The sequence below is a fragment of the Hypanus sabinus genome, chromosome 9 (assembly GCF_030144855.1).
Source record: "Hypanus sabinus isolate sHypSab1 chromosome 9, sHypSab1.hap1, whole genome shotgun sequence".
NCBI classification, from domain to species: domain Eukaryota; kingdom Metazoa; phylum Chordata; class Chondrichthyes; order Myliobatiformes; family Dasyatidae; genus Hypanus; species Hypanus sabinus.
The window spans coordinates 47,497,783-47,514,742 of NC_082714.1; the positions used below are offsets into that span (position 1 = coordinate 47,497,783).

At 38.4% G+C, this 16,960-nt stretch overlaps 1 protein-coding gene across 9 annotated transcripts in view; it reads left to right on the forward strand.

Moving 5' to 3' along the window:
• LOC132399358 (E3 ubiquitin-protein ligase MGRN1-like) overlaps nt 1-14,709 on the forward strand; it is a 149,139-nt gene extending 134,430 nt beyond the window's left edge. For 5 of the 9 annotated variants that reach the window (XM_059979619.1, XM_059979616.1, XM_059979617.1 and 2 more), the window contains one exon: nt 11,398-14,709. In XM_059979619.1, the coding sequence (XP_059835602.1) occupies nt 11,398-11,510 (113 nt within the window). In that variant the 3' untranslated portion in view covers nt 11,511-14,709. Of the gene's footprint in view, nt 1-7,619; nt 7,803-11,397 lie in introns of those variants that run through there. The other 4 variants (XM_059979618.1, XM_059979620.1, XM_059979615.1 and 1 more) reach the window with 3 other exon arrangements.
• The last annotated feature ends 2,251 nt before the right edge of the window (nt 14,710-16,960 follow it).

The following is a 16,960-nucleotide window of genomic DNA, read 5'->3' on the forward strand; positions in this document are numbered from 1 at the left end:
GGAGGCCACATTGTGAATTCCAGACAGAGTAGATGGCCTCAACAGATTCACAGCTGTTGTGTTCCCTCACCTGGAGGGACTGTTTGGGGCCCTGAATGGAGGTGAGGAAGATGGTGAATGGGCAGATGAAGCACTCTTCTGCTTGAAGTGATAAGTGCAAGGAGGGAGAATAATGGGGAGGGATGAAAGGGAATCACAGAGGGAGTGATCCCTATGGACAGCAGAGAGTTGAGGGGAGATAAAGATGTGTTTGGTGGTAGGGTCCTTTTGAAGATGGGGGAAATTGCGGAGAAAAAGGTGCTGGATGTGGAGGCTCCTGGGCTGGTAGGTGACGACAAGAGGAACTCTATTCCTGTTATCGCATTAGGAAGATGGAGTGAGGGTGGATGTTTGGGAATCGGAGGAGTTGCAAGTGAGGGCAGCATCAATGGGGGAGGAAAGGAAACCCTGTAATTTGAAAAAGAAGGGCATCTCTGATGTCCAGTAAAGGAAAGCCTCATCCATGTGCTTTTGATCTCCTTAAATTTTTCAATTCCCAGGCCCTGATCACCTCATTTTCCTCATGGAAGGTCTTAAAGCTCTCTTCTTTCTCGACAACACACCTGACCAGTCCCTCTCCACCACTGTCCTCCTCTGTCTGGCAGAACTTGTTCTGGCACACAACAGGTTTTCTTTTGGCTCCTCACATTTCCTTCAAATTTAAGGTGTAGCCATGGGCACTCACATTGGCCGCAGCTACACCTGCCTTTTTGATCACTACATGGAAAAGTTCATATTCCAATCCTTCCCTGGTAGTGTTGCCCAACTGTTCTAGAGCTATACTGAGACGACATTGGTGATGCTTCATGCACCTATTCTGAACTTGTAAATTTCATCAATTTTGTCTCCACCTTCCACCTTGCCCTTAAAATCTCTTGGTCCACTTCTCTCCCCTTTATTGATCTCTTTGTCTCCATCTCTGGAGACAAGCTGACTGCCGATATCTTTTATAAACCTACCGTTGTCCACAGCTATCTTGACTGTTCTACTTCTCACCCTGTCTTCTGTAAAAATGTCATTCCCTTTTCTCACTTCCTTCATCTCTGCTGCACTTGTTCCTTCTTTCCATTCCAGGACATCAGAGATGTCCTCCTTCAAAGAATGGGGTTTCCCTTCTTTCACCATTGATGCTGCCTTCATCTATGTCTCCTCCGTTTCCTGAACATCTGCCCTCACCTCATCTTCCCTCTGCCTGAACAGGGATAGAGGTGCTTTTGCTCTCACCTGTATACCACCCCATGAGCCTCTGCACCTAGCACATCACTGGACATTTTCAATGGCACCCAACCACCAAATGCATCTTTTCCTCACCCCCAATTTCCACTTTCTGCTGGGATCGCTCTAAATATAACTCCCTTGTCCATTTTCCCCTCCCCTCTTATCGCCTTCCTGGCATTTATCCCTGCAAGTGGAAGAAATTCTACACCTGCCCATTCATTTCCTTCCAGGTGAAGCAACACTTCACCTGCGAATATTTTGGGGTCGCCCAAAATGCTCCCAGTGCGGCCTCCTGTACATTGGTGAGACCTGATGTAAATTTAGGGACTGCTTTGTCGAGCACATCGACTACATCCGCAAAAAGCAGGATTTCCCATTGGCTGCCTATTTTAATTTGTTCTGTAATCTCTCCCCCGTTTTTCTCTCCTTCAATTTTCCACTCTGGCCCCCTTCTTACCTCTTCTCTTCACCTACCTATCACCTCCACCTGGTGCCCCACCTCCTTCCTTTTTCCCGTGATCCTCTCCTGTCAGATTCCTACTTCTCTAGCCCTTCATTTTCTCACCTATCACCTTCTAGCTTTTTACTTCATCTCCCCTCCCTCACCTACCTGGCTTCAGCTATCACCTTCTGGCTTATACTCCTTCCCCTCCCTCTACCTTTGTATTCATGCTTCTTCTCCCTTCCTTGAAGTTGTGATGAAGGGTCTTAGCTCAAAATGTTGACTGTATTTTCATTTCCATAGATACTGCCTGACCTACTGAGTTCCTCCAGCACTTTGTATGTGTTGCTCAAGATTTCCAGCATCTGCAGAATCTCTTGTGTTTAAGTAAATGTGATTCTGTCCATGGTCAAAGTATTTGTAAACAATTATAATATTATTTAATTGATTTACTTAGGATTCCATTATGAATTTCCAGGAAATCAGGAAACTGCAGTTCATTTGTAAATCAGTCAGTGAAAGGGAACTGTAAAACTGGATGTGCAATACTGATTAGTAAATGAGGGAGTAGGGCAGGCGGCTTATGGAGTTGGAAGTGGATTGGTTCTGGGAGTGAGGTTGATGGTGATTCAGGTACAAATCAACTGGTTCCGGGTTTTATTTTTGTGACCTGCTCTGCAGTAGCAGTGTTTATAGAAATGGAATCTCAAGGAAGACATATTACTTCATTATCGTCTATCTTGGGAATTCAGATGTTAATCAAAATTATTGCAAGAGACGGGTGTCCAGATGCAGATGATCTGGGACATATTTCCTTATGATAGAAAACACTGCAAATAATCAGTAGGTCCGGTAAAAACAGTGTAAAGAAAAACAGATGTGCCCTTAGCGATTTCTGATTTCATTTTAGATATCTAGCATCTGCATTTTTTCATCCCTTCATGATAATATTATAAATCCTCAAGAGTGTGGCTGGCAGATTTCTATCATCGAAGTAAAATTAAGGTCCATATCCATTATTATATAACCATATAACAATCACAGCATGGAAACGGGCCATCTCGGCCCTCCTAGTCCGTGACCAACTCTTAATCTCACCTAGTCCCACCTACCCGCACTCAGCCCATAACCCTCCACTCCTTTCCTGTCCATATACCTATCCAATTTTACCTTAAATGACACAACTGAACGGGCCTCTACTACTTCTACAGGAAGCTCATTCCACACAGCTATCACTCTCTGAGTAAAGGAATACCCCCTCGTGTTTCCCTTAAACTTCTGCCCCCAACTCTCAAATCATGTCCTCTCGTTTGAATCTCCCCTACTCTCAATGGAAACAGCCTATTCACGTCAACTCTATCTATCCCTCTCAAAATTTTAAATACCTTGATCAAATCCCCCCTCAACCTTCTATGCTCCAATGAATAGAGACCTAACTTGTTCAACCTTTCTCTGTAACTTAAGTGCTGAAACCCAGGTAACATCCTAGTAAATTATTTAGACATTTATGGAAAATAAAAATATTAAAAGTTGATGTTTTGTTTTAACCACAGTTATTATAGATTAACTTGTGCTCTGACTTGTGACTGCAATGTCCATTTAGCTGGACATGGGAGTGTCACTTGTGACTACAGTATGTGTGTCTACCATACTGCAAGGTCCATAAGTGGTTTTGCATTTATAACTCAATGCAAGAGAGAGAGTGCTTTCACAGCTGTAGCTCCTCGGTGAACTGATGCTGACAGTGTAGATGCCCAACGTGGGAGGTCGATTACTGCCTGTGTAATTGTGTCCAGTCTAGGGTAAGGGTGCTCATTATGGGTGCAGTGTAATTCTGTCATGCATGTTCAATTGTATCCAGTAGTTGATGCTTATGTAACTGCCTCATATAAAAATTCCTGCTTGTTACTGTTTAAGTGCACAACACATGGGAAGGCTGCTGGTTTCTTCGCAGTGATGGGGCATGTGGACAAACTGGCTCCAGATTTAGCTTGGTGATAGGAAGGTAATGGTGGATGGGTGTATTTTCTGACTGGAAGAGTGCAACAAAATGCAGCGTTTGGTGCTTGAATGAAAATACAGACAGTCTTATTACCAAGTTTGCAGGTGTCACAAAAATTGGAGGAGCATAATATAAGGAAAAATAACAGTACAGTGGAGTATAAATCAGATGGAAATTTGGACAGATGAAATCTAATCCAGATAATACATTTTAGGAAGTCAAGTTCTGTTGGACATACAGATTAAATGTCAAGGGCCTTAGCAGCATTGATGTACAAAGGTGGATGCGGATAGTGAAGAAAGCATTTAGTATGCTTGCATTCACTGGTCAAGGCATTAAGAGCTAAAACATTGTGCTGCATCTTATCAGTTAGACTGCATTTGGAGTACTCTGTATAGTTTTGGTTGTCAGACTGAAAGAAGGATGTGGTATCTAATGAGAGAATGCAGAAGAGATTCACCAGGATGAGGCCTGAAATGGAGGGTTTTACTTATAAAGAGAAATCAGAAAGGCAAGGTTTATTTTACTGGAACATAGGAGGCTGAGAGGTGAACTTGTAGAGGTATATGAAATTGAGGGTCATTAATAGGATAGATAGGGTCTTTTCCTAAAAAAAAGTGGGGGGGGGGGGGGTCTATAGCTAGAGGGCACAGGTTTATGGTGGGAGAACTTTAAAGAAGATCTGACACACTGGGAGGTAGATACCTGAATAAAATATGCCAGAGGAGGTGGTTCAAGCAGACATGATTACAATCTTTAAATGATACTTGGACATGTACTCAGATAGGAAATGCATACGTGACTAATATTGGCAAAGGGAATTATAGAAACATAGAAAAGTGACAGCACAATACAGGCCCTATGGCCCACAAAGCTGTGCCAAACATTTCCTCACCTGAGAAATTATGCAGGGTTACCCATAGCCCCCTATTTTTCTGAGCTCCATGTACCTGTCCAGGAGTCTCTTAAAAGACCCTATCGTATACGCCTCCACCAACGTTGCCGGCAGCCCATCCACGCACTCACCACTCTCTGCAGAAAAAAAAACAACTTAACCCCTGATATCTCCTCTGTACCGATTTCTAAGCACCGTAAAACTGTGCCCTCACGTGCTAGCCATTTCCGTCCTAGGAAAAAGCCTCTGACTATCCACACGATCAAAGCCTCTCATCATCTTATACACCTTCATCAGGTTACCTCTCATCTTCTGTCGCTCCAAGGAGAAAAGGCCGAGTTTACTCAACCTATTCTCATAAGGCATGCTCCCCAATCCAGGCAACATTCTTGTAAATCTCCTCTGCACCCTTTCTGTGGTTTCCACATCCTTCCTATAGCGAGGTGACCAGAACTGAGCACAATACTCCAAGTGGGGTCTGACCAGGGTCCTGTATAGCTGCAATATTAACTCTCTGCTCCTAAACTGAATCCCATGTTTGATGAAGGCCGATCACCGTATGCTTTCTTAACCACAGAGTTAACCTGTGCAGCAGCCTTGAGTGTCCTATGGACTCGGATCCCAAGATCCCTCTGTTTCTCCACACTGCCAAGAGTCTTACCATTAATACTATATTCTGCCATCATATTTGACCTACCAAAACGAACCACCTCACACTTACCTGGGTTGAACTCCATCTGCCACTTCTCAGCTCATTGTTGCATCCTACCAATGTCCCGCTTTAACTTCTGACAGCCCTCCACACTATCCACAACACCTCCAACCTTTGTGTCATCAGCAGTCAGTGTTAATGTGGTGGACAAAAAGGGCTCATTTATGTGTTATATCATTCTATGACAGGTCACAGTTCCCTAACGTAGATATGCTATTAATGTCTGCGTAAATATATCACAGCATAAGTGGTCCATTGGAAGCAATGTATTTGTAACACAGTAATATGCTACAAGATTCAAATAGCACTTTAATAATAATATCTCATATGAAGAGGGCTTGTATCCCAAGAAGTTGGGGCCACAGTTGCTTATGAAACTGCAATACAGAAGGACCAGTTGTAGTATTGAAAGTGTACTCTGTTGGTAACTAACTGTAGTGACAAAATTAAGTGAAGATAGTGAGTTTTTGAATTCTGGATATATGATATACTATTCTGTATATTTACTTACTTTCAAATGATTTATGGTTCGAGTGGCATTTTTGATGGATGATTCTAACACTGTTCCCTCTAAGCTGCATGGGTGTATAGCCACACAGTAACTGAGAAGCTCCCGTGCGTATAGCCTTTGTTGCTGTGCATCTGGAATTTTCTTTATATGTTGTTAATATAATTGTGAAATACTCTAATTTATTATACACCTTGTTTATGAATATGATCTATAAATTTTCTAAATAATAAATGTACCACAACCTTTACTTTAAAACATTTTAGAGTTTCAATGTATTTATATTGTCAGTGTTTCAAGTTACAACACTGTTACAAATTGTAACAATAAACACGGAATGGAAGCTTATTGTTAATAAACCACCAGCCTGCTGGACACTGATGCTGTCCAGTCAAAGCATTTTATTTTTGTCATTGTGCTAGTCAGTTGCTTTGCCTGACATTGTTTATTTGTGTTGCAAGTTATGTCTGCTTGATGTGTGTGTAACAAAAAAAATCATTTAAAATGCTGCCTAGTTTTTAGGCCATGTAAAAATTTCCTGCTTAGAGCAATGGTTGGTCCATGCAGCTGTAAAAAAAAGTTAGAGGGAAAGTTGATTTATACTTCTAATTCTTAGGTTCTGATGTTGGTGAGAATTTTGAAGAGCCTTGCATCCTGAATCTTTATAATTAATTTTGAGATAACTTCACATTTCTGAGATCCTTATCTGATGATAATTTGTTTTGTTTGTGATCTCAGTATAGTCACATCCATTGTTGCTTTGAATCAATGAAAGTTGGTTACAAAATCTGTAGAGTTCAGTCAGTTTTAGTAAATACTTTGAATTGCATTAAATCAATCTGATTTATACTGTATTGATCAATCATTGCTTTTAAAGCAAAAAATGGCATGTAGGAGTAATACATATATTTGCATCGATCAAATATGATTGGTGATCAGTGTTATTAGTTACTTGTTAGCTGACTTCTGTATTCAGAATTTAAGTTAACAAATGGGAAATTCTGCAAATACTGAAAGCTAATTTCCAGTTAGTGAATTTTTTGAGAACTGAGGTTTCTATAATTTTTTGTTGTATGTGAATTAAGATTGTTAATTGGGAAATTGCAATTACATTGTTGTGAAAAGATGCATCTTGTAGATTGGTCCTTACAGAAATGTCTGATAAAGCAATATTTGAGGGTTCATTAAAGCAGTTGCTGCATTTACAATGTATAATTCTAAATGGCATATGATATTTTGCTTTTTAACTAAAATACTTGTATGTAAGTAGTCATTTAATTTTGACTCCTTATCTTTATGTTAAGTTGCAGTTGTTTTCAGATTTCTCTCTAAAATTTGCAAATATTCCGATTACTGAGTATGACATTGTGTCAGTGCTTAATTGAAATGTGAATGCTCCACTCCCATCATTGCTATGCCTGTATTTAAAATGTACATAATTCATGACATACCCAAACAACATTAGCTGACATTTTAAAATTCTGATGTATTACTAGATAATAATTCAACCTCTTTGCTACTTTATCCTCTATTTTGAGGTAATATACATTAGGAAATCAAATTTTGCTAAAACATAGAGAATAAATAGAAGGGACCTTAGGTGAGTTGATGCACAGAGGGACTTTAGAGTGCAAGTCCATAGGTGAATAGAGTGGCAACATAGGTGAATAGAGCCTAATGAAAGAAAGGGGATTAACATTGATAGGCATCACAGTTGACACGGACCTGATGGGCTGAAAGGCCTTCTTTCTGTTTTGTAACTTTGAGACATCCTTAGTTTTCTCTCATTCACTCATATTACAGGAGATGGTGCCTGTGGGGTTCCACAGTCCTGCTCAATTACTGTTACCTTTAACAGCTATCAGGTATTTGGTCAAGAAATTGGTATTTGGTCATCAGGTATTTGGTCAAGAAATTATGTACCATCATTGAGTGATATATTTTTGTAATTGCTCATAACTTGAGCAACTTCATATCTGCCCCACTCTCACTCAACAAACTAGGGCTGCTAAACAAATTTCAAAAAATATAAAAATTTAAAATTATGATTAATTGGCATTTTTAACAGCATTATTTGAATTATTTTTGAATTAGTCTTTTTGAAGCATAATGAATTTCTTTTGAATAGTCCAGTGGAAGTACTCTGACTCTAAAACTTCAAATCGCATAATGTAATATTGTTACATTACCTTTTATTGCAAATACCTCTGTTGGTTTGTCCCTATCCCTGAAATGTCCTTCAACTTGAAATCATTGCTCTCCCTTCTTACTAGCATCTTCCGCTTCTGGGTTTCCTTTCCCAATACTACATTAAGGATGGATCCTGGCAGTGTTGTAAATTTAGAATAAATCCAATTTCCAGCAATCTTTTTTGTGCAGCCAGTTACTCAGAGTAGCACTGCATTGAGCCACAGGCTAGCACATGGCATGTGGATCAGACTGAGTCCAGCTTTTTAGTCTTGTGGTCTGATCCTGGTTTTGGACCTTCACTGCAAATCCTCTTACCTCTACACATGAGTCTATCTTTCCCAGCTGCTCTTTGCTCCTCTCTTTTTCTTCACCTCTTCTCCATTGCTTCCATCACTTTGTGCTCCTGCTTTCTCCCCTCTCCAACTTCATTCTGCTATTCTCCCTCTTCCTCAATTTCCTTCTCTAGAGTTAGGAGAGTCGGTAAGGGCTTCTGAAGAAAGTTTTGAGTAGGCAGGAGTTGGGGGCAACATGGTAAAGTTGAGATATGTAGAAAGTATTTCACAAGGTTTTTTTTTAAAGCTCTGACTTTTGTTTTCTTTTAAGAGCACGATCAGATATTAATTTGTCATTAATTGAGCATGTTACATAAATCTACTGACAGTCCTACCATAACCGTAGTTCAGTACTTATTAAATATTAGTTTGTAAAATTACTTAAATTTTCTCACTTCTTGAATTCTTTAGAGTCAGAATCAGGTGTATTATCACTGTCACATGATGTGATATTTGTTGATGATTTGTGGCAGCAGTCTAGTGCAAAGACAAAATTGCTGTCAATAATAAAAATTAATACATTGTGCACAGATAAATAGAATAACAAGGTCACGTTTTTTAACTGATCAGAAATCTGACAGTGGAGGGGAAAGAGCAGTTTCTGGATCATTAGGTGTAGGTTTTTAGGTTTCCGTACCTCCTCCCAGATTGTAGTAACAAGAAGAGGGTATGTTCTGATTCTTATGGGCCCTTGACGATGGATTCTGCATTTAGTGAGTGAGGGCTGTGTCCATAATCGAGCTGGTTAAGTCTACCCCTTGCTGTGTCATGCATTGGATCTTCAGTACCAGGCTGTGATGCAACCATTCAGAACGTTCTTCACAATATATTTATTGTTGCAAGAGTCTTTGGTGACAAAACAAATTTCCTCAAACACCTGGCAAAGTAGAACTGCTGGTTTGCCCTCTTTGTGATCGTATCAATGTGTTGGCTCCAGGAGAGGTTCTCCGAGGTGTTGAGACCCAGGAACTTAAAGGTGCTCACTCTTTCATCAATGAGCACTGGTGTGAGTTCTCCTGACTTCACCTTCCTGAAGTCCACAATCAAGTCTTTGATCTTGCCGATGATGAGCACAAAGCCATTGTTGGGACCCATTTAACCAGCTGATCTGTCACGACTTCTAAGGTTCAGTGTCACCATCTGAGATTGTTTATCTGTAGCTCACATTAAACCTGCTTTTAAATGCATTAACCTGAAGATGAGGAAGCATTTGAGCTATGGGTATAAATTACATGGTATAATCTTACAATCAGTCAATATGCCTCAGTATTGTTGGGATTGTGTTTAAACCATTCATTTCGATAATGTTTCTTGAGGATATTTCCATGTGTGAATTTAATGATTAAAGCGTGATGTTTTACTTTTAGGATGCTAGATATTAGAAATGAAAGCAAAGATTGGTGGCTCGGGTTGGCTTGTTTACTGAGCCTGGAGGTTAGGTCACAGATGCAATTTGTCACCAAAGTGACATCATCACTATGAAACTGAGTGTTGTTTTTTTGCCGAGTGCTTGCGTTTATATTGGTCCGACTCATTCTGATTGGTTGTCTGCCATGCTGGTTGTTAGTCTTTGCTGGGTCCCAGCCGGCCAGGTAGCTGAGTGACCTCCGCTGGCCTGTATCCCTGTTTATTCATCGTTGTGAGAGTGATCTTCTGTGTCTCACCCCTGGCCCTGATCCTGTAGATGAATAGGGTCATAAATTGCATCCCGTTCAATGTGCTTGTTATAGAGCTTTCTGTTGAGAACCATGCTTCTAAGAATTCTCTTGATTTCTTGTTTTGTGCTACTGCCAGAATTTTTGTAGTTTCCCAGATGAACGTGTCCTTCTTGGTCTTCATGTTCTGAGATGTGTGAGAGAGGATCTTGACTTATGGCTATCTGATGTTTGTAGAATTTCATAGATAGCTTTCTCCCCAACTGTTCTGCATAGCATTTGGAACAGTCTCCACATTGGATTTGGTGTATTCTCCACATGGTTCCATGTGGATGGTTGGATCTTTGATTCTCAAGACGAGCATTCTGACGGTTGTATTGAGTTTGTGTGTTACCATTATTCCGTGTGGTTGGAGCAGTCTTGCCCTCATTTTGAAAATATTCCTGATTTATGGTAGGGTTAACTGCTTTCTTGTCTATTTGGTAGGAGTTAAAAGGTTGTCTCTCCAGATGAGACATGAAGGCTATCTGAAATGACGGCATGACTGCTCTGTCCACATGGAATAATGGTAACACACAAACCCAGCATAACCATAAGAACGCTCATCCCAAGACATAAATATCCACCAGTCCATGTGGAGAAAACAAACATAATGTACCAAATCTAAACATTATATATAGGACAGACAGGGAGAAAACTATCCACCAGACATCATGAACATCAGCCAGCTATAAGAAGACATGATCCTCTGTCACAACTCCTGGGAAGCTACAAAAATCCTGGCAGTAGCACAAAACAAGAAATCAAGAGAATTCTTCAAACTTGCTTCTCAATGGAAGACTATTAACAAGCACATTGAACTGGACATAATTTACGAACCTATGCGTCTGTGGGATCGGGGCTGAGGCGTAAGCTGTGGACACCCGAGGGACCAGTGCTCACAATGACCGATAACCAGGGATACGGGCCAGTGAAGATCACTCAGCTGTCCGGTTGTCGGGGACCCAGTGAAGATTAGCAGCCAATGTGACAGCCAACCAATCAGAACAATGAGTCAAACAAATATAAACATTAAGTATTTGGCAGAAACAACACTCATTTGTACACTGATGATGTCACCTTGACTGGGGACAAAAGGTTTGCAACCTAACCTCCAGGCTCAGCGAACAACCCTACAAACATGCTAGATGTTAATGTGAAGGGACATCGCTTTCAAGAAAACATACAGAGGACAGTAGCATTTCATGCCATTTATATATGATGAAATGGCAAGTAGCTCTTCCTCACCCCAGATACAAAATATATCTAACTGACCCACTGGATCACTGAATGTGAAACGGTCTCTTGACTGAACTATATCCATTTGAAATGTGAGATGTTTTATTGTTGTATATTTTTCTGCAGGAACTTCGGACTCTACCGAGAGCCTGAAAAGCCAGAGCACCAACAGTTCATCTCAGCCTCTTCTTGCTGCCTCTAGTTCTGCTGTTATAGAGGATGAGAGCCAGGTTCGTTGAGCATTCGACTTAGTCACAGGATGACCAATTGCATGTGCCATGTAAGATCTGCTGTCCCTGTATCAGTTTTGTCTTCATGACACACTTAGTTGTCTTACTTTCTAATAGTTCGCCATGCTTTATGGTGTCCTAATTTATCATTTGCACCATGCATTTTTAACATCCACGTGACTTAAACTTGCTTTCCTCTTTTACACTTTCCATAACTGACAGTTCGACTAACCTATTCCTCACAGTGGTCAGACTGTTCCTTTGTAATGGTTAATGTTCTGTAATATGTAATACAATATCATAAACCACAATTGCTGATTAGGTAATTCATATTTTACTCCAAATAACTACATAGAAAACCAAGGCAGCTCATTGCTCTTGCTCAGATTTTCATGTTTAAGGAAGTAGAATTAAAACTTTTTGCAATTAAATTTCTCACTTAAAGTGCAGTGCTGAAGAACAACATGTAAAGCATTTATTTATTGCTTCATTTAATATAGATTGAATCTATTTTGGATTTTTCCATTACAATAAATAACCATTGATAATGCATGATTTGAAAAAAATTACATCTTTCTTTCTCCTTAAAAAAAGTATAGTTTGTCCTAAAGTTTGTACTTTGGACGGTATACTATCACCTGTGCAGAATGTTTTATTCCTTGTATAGGTACCTTTTTTAAAAACTTTTTATCTTTCCAAATACTGAAATATTAGAGTTTACTCTCAAGTAAAGTGAACTGTCTTAGTGTGATTAATTCTGGACACTAAACAATATTATAGAATGAGGTAGAATAGAGGATCATTGCTGCAGGCCATTGGAAATGTGTACAGATGATTATTTTCCACTACCACCTAAAATAAGACACTTTCTCAAGTAATATACTTTCTTCTGACCACCTTAACCTTTAAGTACGTTAAAGTTATTGAATATAATCTGCAGTAGAATTTTAATGTATAGTCTGTGATATCTTGTAGTCTGTCTTTGTGGTGTCTACCTCATTAACTCATACATTGGAACGTCTGTCTGAAGGAAATATAACCCACAATTTTCCAGTGTAGTAAACCTTAACTATCATAGGGGATAGGTTCCAGAAAAGGTTGCAAATCTCAAAAACCATTTCATAAAGTCAGTGCTGCTTTGTACTTTTATTGTGGCCATAGCGACAGGAGGCTTGTGGTGTAGAAGTTGATCAGCTGGCTTATTACAATTTCAAATCAGACTGAAAAGGGTAATAGAAACACAGGGAATCTCAACAGCAAGGTATCTGACACAGAACTAATCCAAGGATTGCAATTAAAGAAAAAGTGATGCAAAGTTAAAGATGGCACTTGTTCCACCGGAGTTTAAAGACACTCTCGTCTGATCCACAGAGAGCTTGAGAGTTGCTTAAAGAAGCTTTTATTCCCTTAGGCAGTACCTCAAAAAATACTAAAAGTCCTAATTAAAATATCCAAGCATAAATGACACAGTTAGTAAAGATATAGATTTTTTTTGCATGCAGGAGAGTTATCGGGATATTTATTGTAATTGGTGACTGTTCTAATATTTAAGAAGTGGGTCTAGAATGTGTAATTCCTAGTACATTATACAACTCAGATGGAACAGTGCGAAATCTGTCTGGTCAGCTCCTTTTAACCAGATTGGAGAAAGTGGGATATTAAGATATTAGATATTGTTGATGGTGGATGCTGCTTCATCTAATTTTACTGTGATATAGCAGCCTAACCTGGAATGCTGCACCATTGGGTTACAACTATAAATTTACAAAACCAAGTAAATTAGATCCGCAGATTAGTTTGCAGTATTTTAACCTGATCTAAACTGCAGTATGCCATTGCCTGGATTCTCTATTATTCCCAAGCCATCTAATTCCATTAGATCTTATTTTAATAAACCCCTCCCCCCAGCACTAAAGATTCAAAGTACCTTTATTATCAATAAGTGTATGCAGTATACAACCCTGTCTTCCCCACCGCCAGTCATGAAACCAAGAAAACCATGCAACTTGTTCAAAGAAAAACATCAACCCACCCCCCCCCCCATACAACAAAAATGCACAAATGGCAACCAAAAAAACGAGTGAAAACACACAAAATATAAAACAAAATATTGAAATAGTCCAGGCATATTCAGTTCAGCTCAGTGTTAACTGCAAGCTGCCCTGATTAAAAATTGTATATTAACCTCAGACTGCATTTGACCTATTTGCTTAAACTTTTCATTATGTTTGCATACAATTTGCTGATGTTTTATGCTGGTACTGCTGAATGTTGGATTGGTTCCTAAAGTACATTCATGTCAATTGTTGAATTTTATTCTAATCTCGCCAAAAGGTACTAGCTCTTTTGCATCCCGTTTTGTTCTATTTTCATCGCAGTTCACTTGGTTCTCCATCATATTTTTACACATAATTACCGATGTAGAAGTAAATGATAAAAATATGCAGGTAAATTAGAGCACAGATAAACACATACTTTAAATGGTTTAATATAATTCTTTACCCAGTATGCACTACAGATTAAATATGCTGTTTCTAACTATGCTCATGGTCTCTTCTCAACTCCATTCAGCTCTTTTTAAAAAGCATAGTAAATGATTAAGGTTTATATATGCCAAGCAAGATGTGTGATGAAACCTTTTGCTGTATTCACTTTCTTCTTTAAAATTTGAATTTTGGTCTCATTGAGACGAGGTGAATCAAAACTATAGAGGCAAGGTTAATACAGCATATTCATTCAGCTCCATCTGCTGACATTGTATCCTTATTCTGTGCCTTGTACCTGATCTTATGATGTAAGTCACTGTAATAAAATCTTGTCATTTGATCTGGTAATAATGATTCAGCAAAATCTTGAATTTCAAACTGTTTTGAAAGAAAATAGTAATTTTCTATATACTGTAGTATAAATAAATGCTTAGTTGAATGTATTGTGAAATGGCATGGAAAGCATACATGAACAGCATAGAGTGGGTTATCTTGCAGAATCATATTGATCTAATTTTGTCCATTGTAGATTTTTAATATCTAGTCACTTATTTCCATAGTGCTTCATTGCTGCATTTACTACAGAATGGATCTAGTGCATAATTTTAAAAGATTGAAGAAATTCACTGTAATTTCATATGAATGTGATTTTACATTTGTTTGTAGGATACTGTATTGTAATAAAATGTTGCAACATTAAAGGTTTTTGATTTTTTACTCTGCATCAAGAAATATAAATGCAGTTCTCATTAAAATGGTACACTTTTACACAGAGTACTTCTGTAATTAGTAAAAAATTGTGTTCTTTTCAATCAAGGCAGTACACAATATGATCAAATAATAGCTAGGATAGTGTATAAAAGTCTTTTTTGCTAAGAAAAACATAACAGGATAATATTACTGATTAAATGTTTAAACTAATTTACTCTGATTTCCCTAGTCTAATTTCACAGTCATGTAATGTTGTAATCTACAGTAGGAGATTCAGTTTCATTTGTGTTATTGGAATTGCATAATTAAAAGTTAAGTCACAAACCAAAGTTTTTAATAATTTTTAAGTATGAAACACTGAGGTTAGCTGAACCGCTTTATGATGTCACATTATGTTGCTGTGACATTGGCACGTTTATTCTGACATAATCAGAGATAGCTTCACAGTAGAATGTGAGATGCCAAATATGAACAGCTCCTTTTATTATACATGGAAGAGAAGATTTTCCCTCAATTAATTTTCAGATTAAATCCCAAGTGTATTTTTGGTTTATACACCACAGTCCATAATTAAGCATTGGCCAAGTATCTGATACTGTCTCTCATAACATCCTGCTGCTGATCACTCGTAACTGAACAAGGAAAAGTAATCTGAAAAGGGAAAGAAGGTAATCTTGTGCTTTATTGCTTTATTTTGTACAGTTTAATAATTTTTTAATATTTTGGCATGCTTCTGCCATGAATACATTTTTCTCAAATGTGTGTAGAATTGCTCAGGGTTATTTCACAAAATTAAAGTTGCAGCTCTTACAGCTGTTATAAACTACTTTTAAGCGTATATAGAAGATTCTACATTGCTTCAAGAATAATCCAGACTGGAGGTCTCCATAGTTCTATCGTGAAATAAAGAAAAACATTTCCAAGTGGAGACTTGTATGTTGAAACACATTCTGTGCTGATTTGTGCTTAATGTAAGTAGCTGGTAAGCAATCGGGACAAAGTTTGCTTTGTGCTTTATTTTAACTGGCTTGCCAAAGCTACATTGGCTGATACTTCAGTGCAGTGTGGTGACTGTTCTTGTGCTAGAAAACAAAACTTTAAATGGACTTATTTACAGTTCACATTAAAAGTGGAAGGTTTAATTTTCAATATTCATTTGTTTGGGTTATAATGATGGTATCTGCATCCAATATAAGGTATATAAATGTATCTCTAAATACTGTTAAATGTGTTCAGTAATTATACCAGGAAATAATTTTTAAGAGAAGACCTTATTTAGGAAAATAATACTCTGAGAAGAGTGTGTTGCCTCAAATTATTAATATGTTTTACGTGCTTGATGGAAACGAGACATTGAATCAATGGTTCCAAAGCCTTCCACCCCTGAGAGCTTTACCTTGTGTCTGAATTTGTTGTCAACTAATAAAGATAAACAGATTTTCATCATTGGTCAATGCCTCCATCATAGTAGTTTGCACCTTCCAGGTGGCAAAGAGTGAACTTACTAGACTTTTGAGTTGAATGATACTTTTGTATTTGGTCTCAACAGCACAAGGATATTGAGATTGATTTGCAATTTTAAAGGAAGGGCTGATTTACGGAGAATATAACATGGAATATTCATTGTACATCAGACTTCCAGTTACAGCAAAATTCATATTTTGCTTCAGGTTGTATTTTATAGCATTTATTTTAACTAGGTTTTTCTTTTGTAATATAATAAGGCTGCATGATGGTGACCTCATAATGGCTGATTATTGAATAATGAGTGAAATGATAAAAACCATTAGCATTATAAAGGCGAACAAGAGAAAATGTGCAGACGCTGGAAACCTGGGTTTTGGCCTGAAACGTCGACTGTACTCTTTTCCATAGATGCTGCCCTAATAAACAACTAATTGTCTTAAGAATGAAGAGAAATTATTTGGTTCAAATGATCCAGAACTAACATATTTATGAACACCTCAATATAATGCATTGACTACAAATTAAAACAAAATGTGGATATTTGTGCTAGGAAACAATGGATTTCTATTTAAGTTCAACTAGAGAAGCTGGAGTTGTTAAGACCATAAGACATAGGAGCAAAATTAGACTATTTGGCCCATTGAGTCTGCTCCGCCATTCAATCATGGCTGATACTCTTTTTTCCCCCTCAGCCCTGTTTCCTGGCCTGCTCCCTGTTACCTTTGATGCCACGTCCAATTAAGAACCTATCAATCTTTGCCTTAAACACACCCAATGATCTGGCCTCCACAGCTG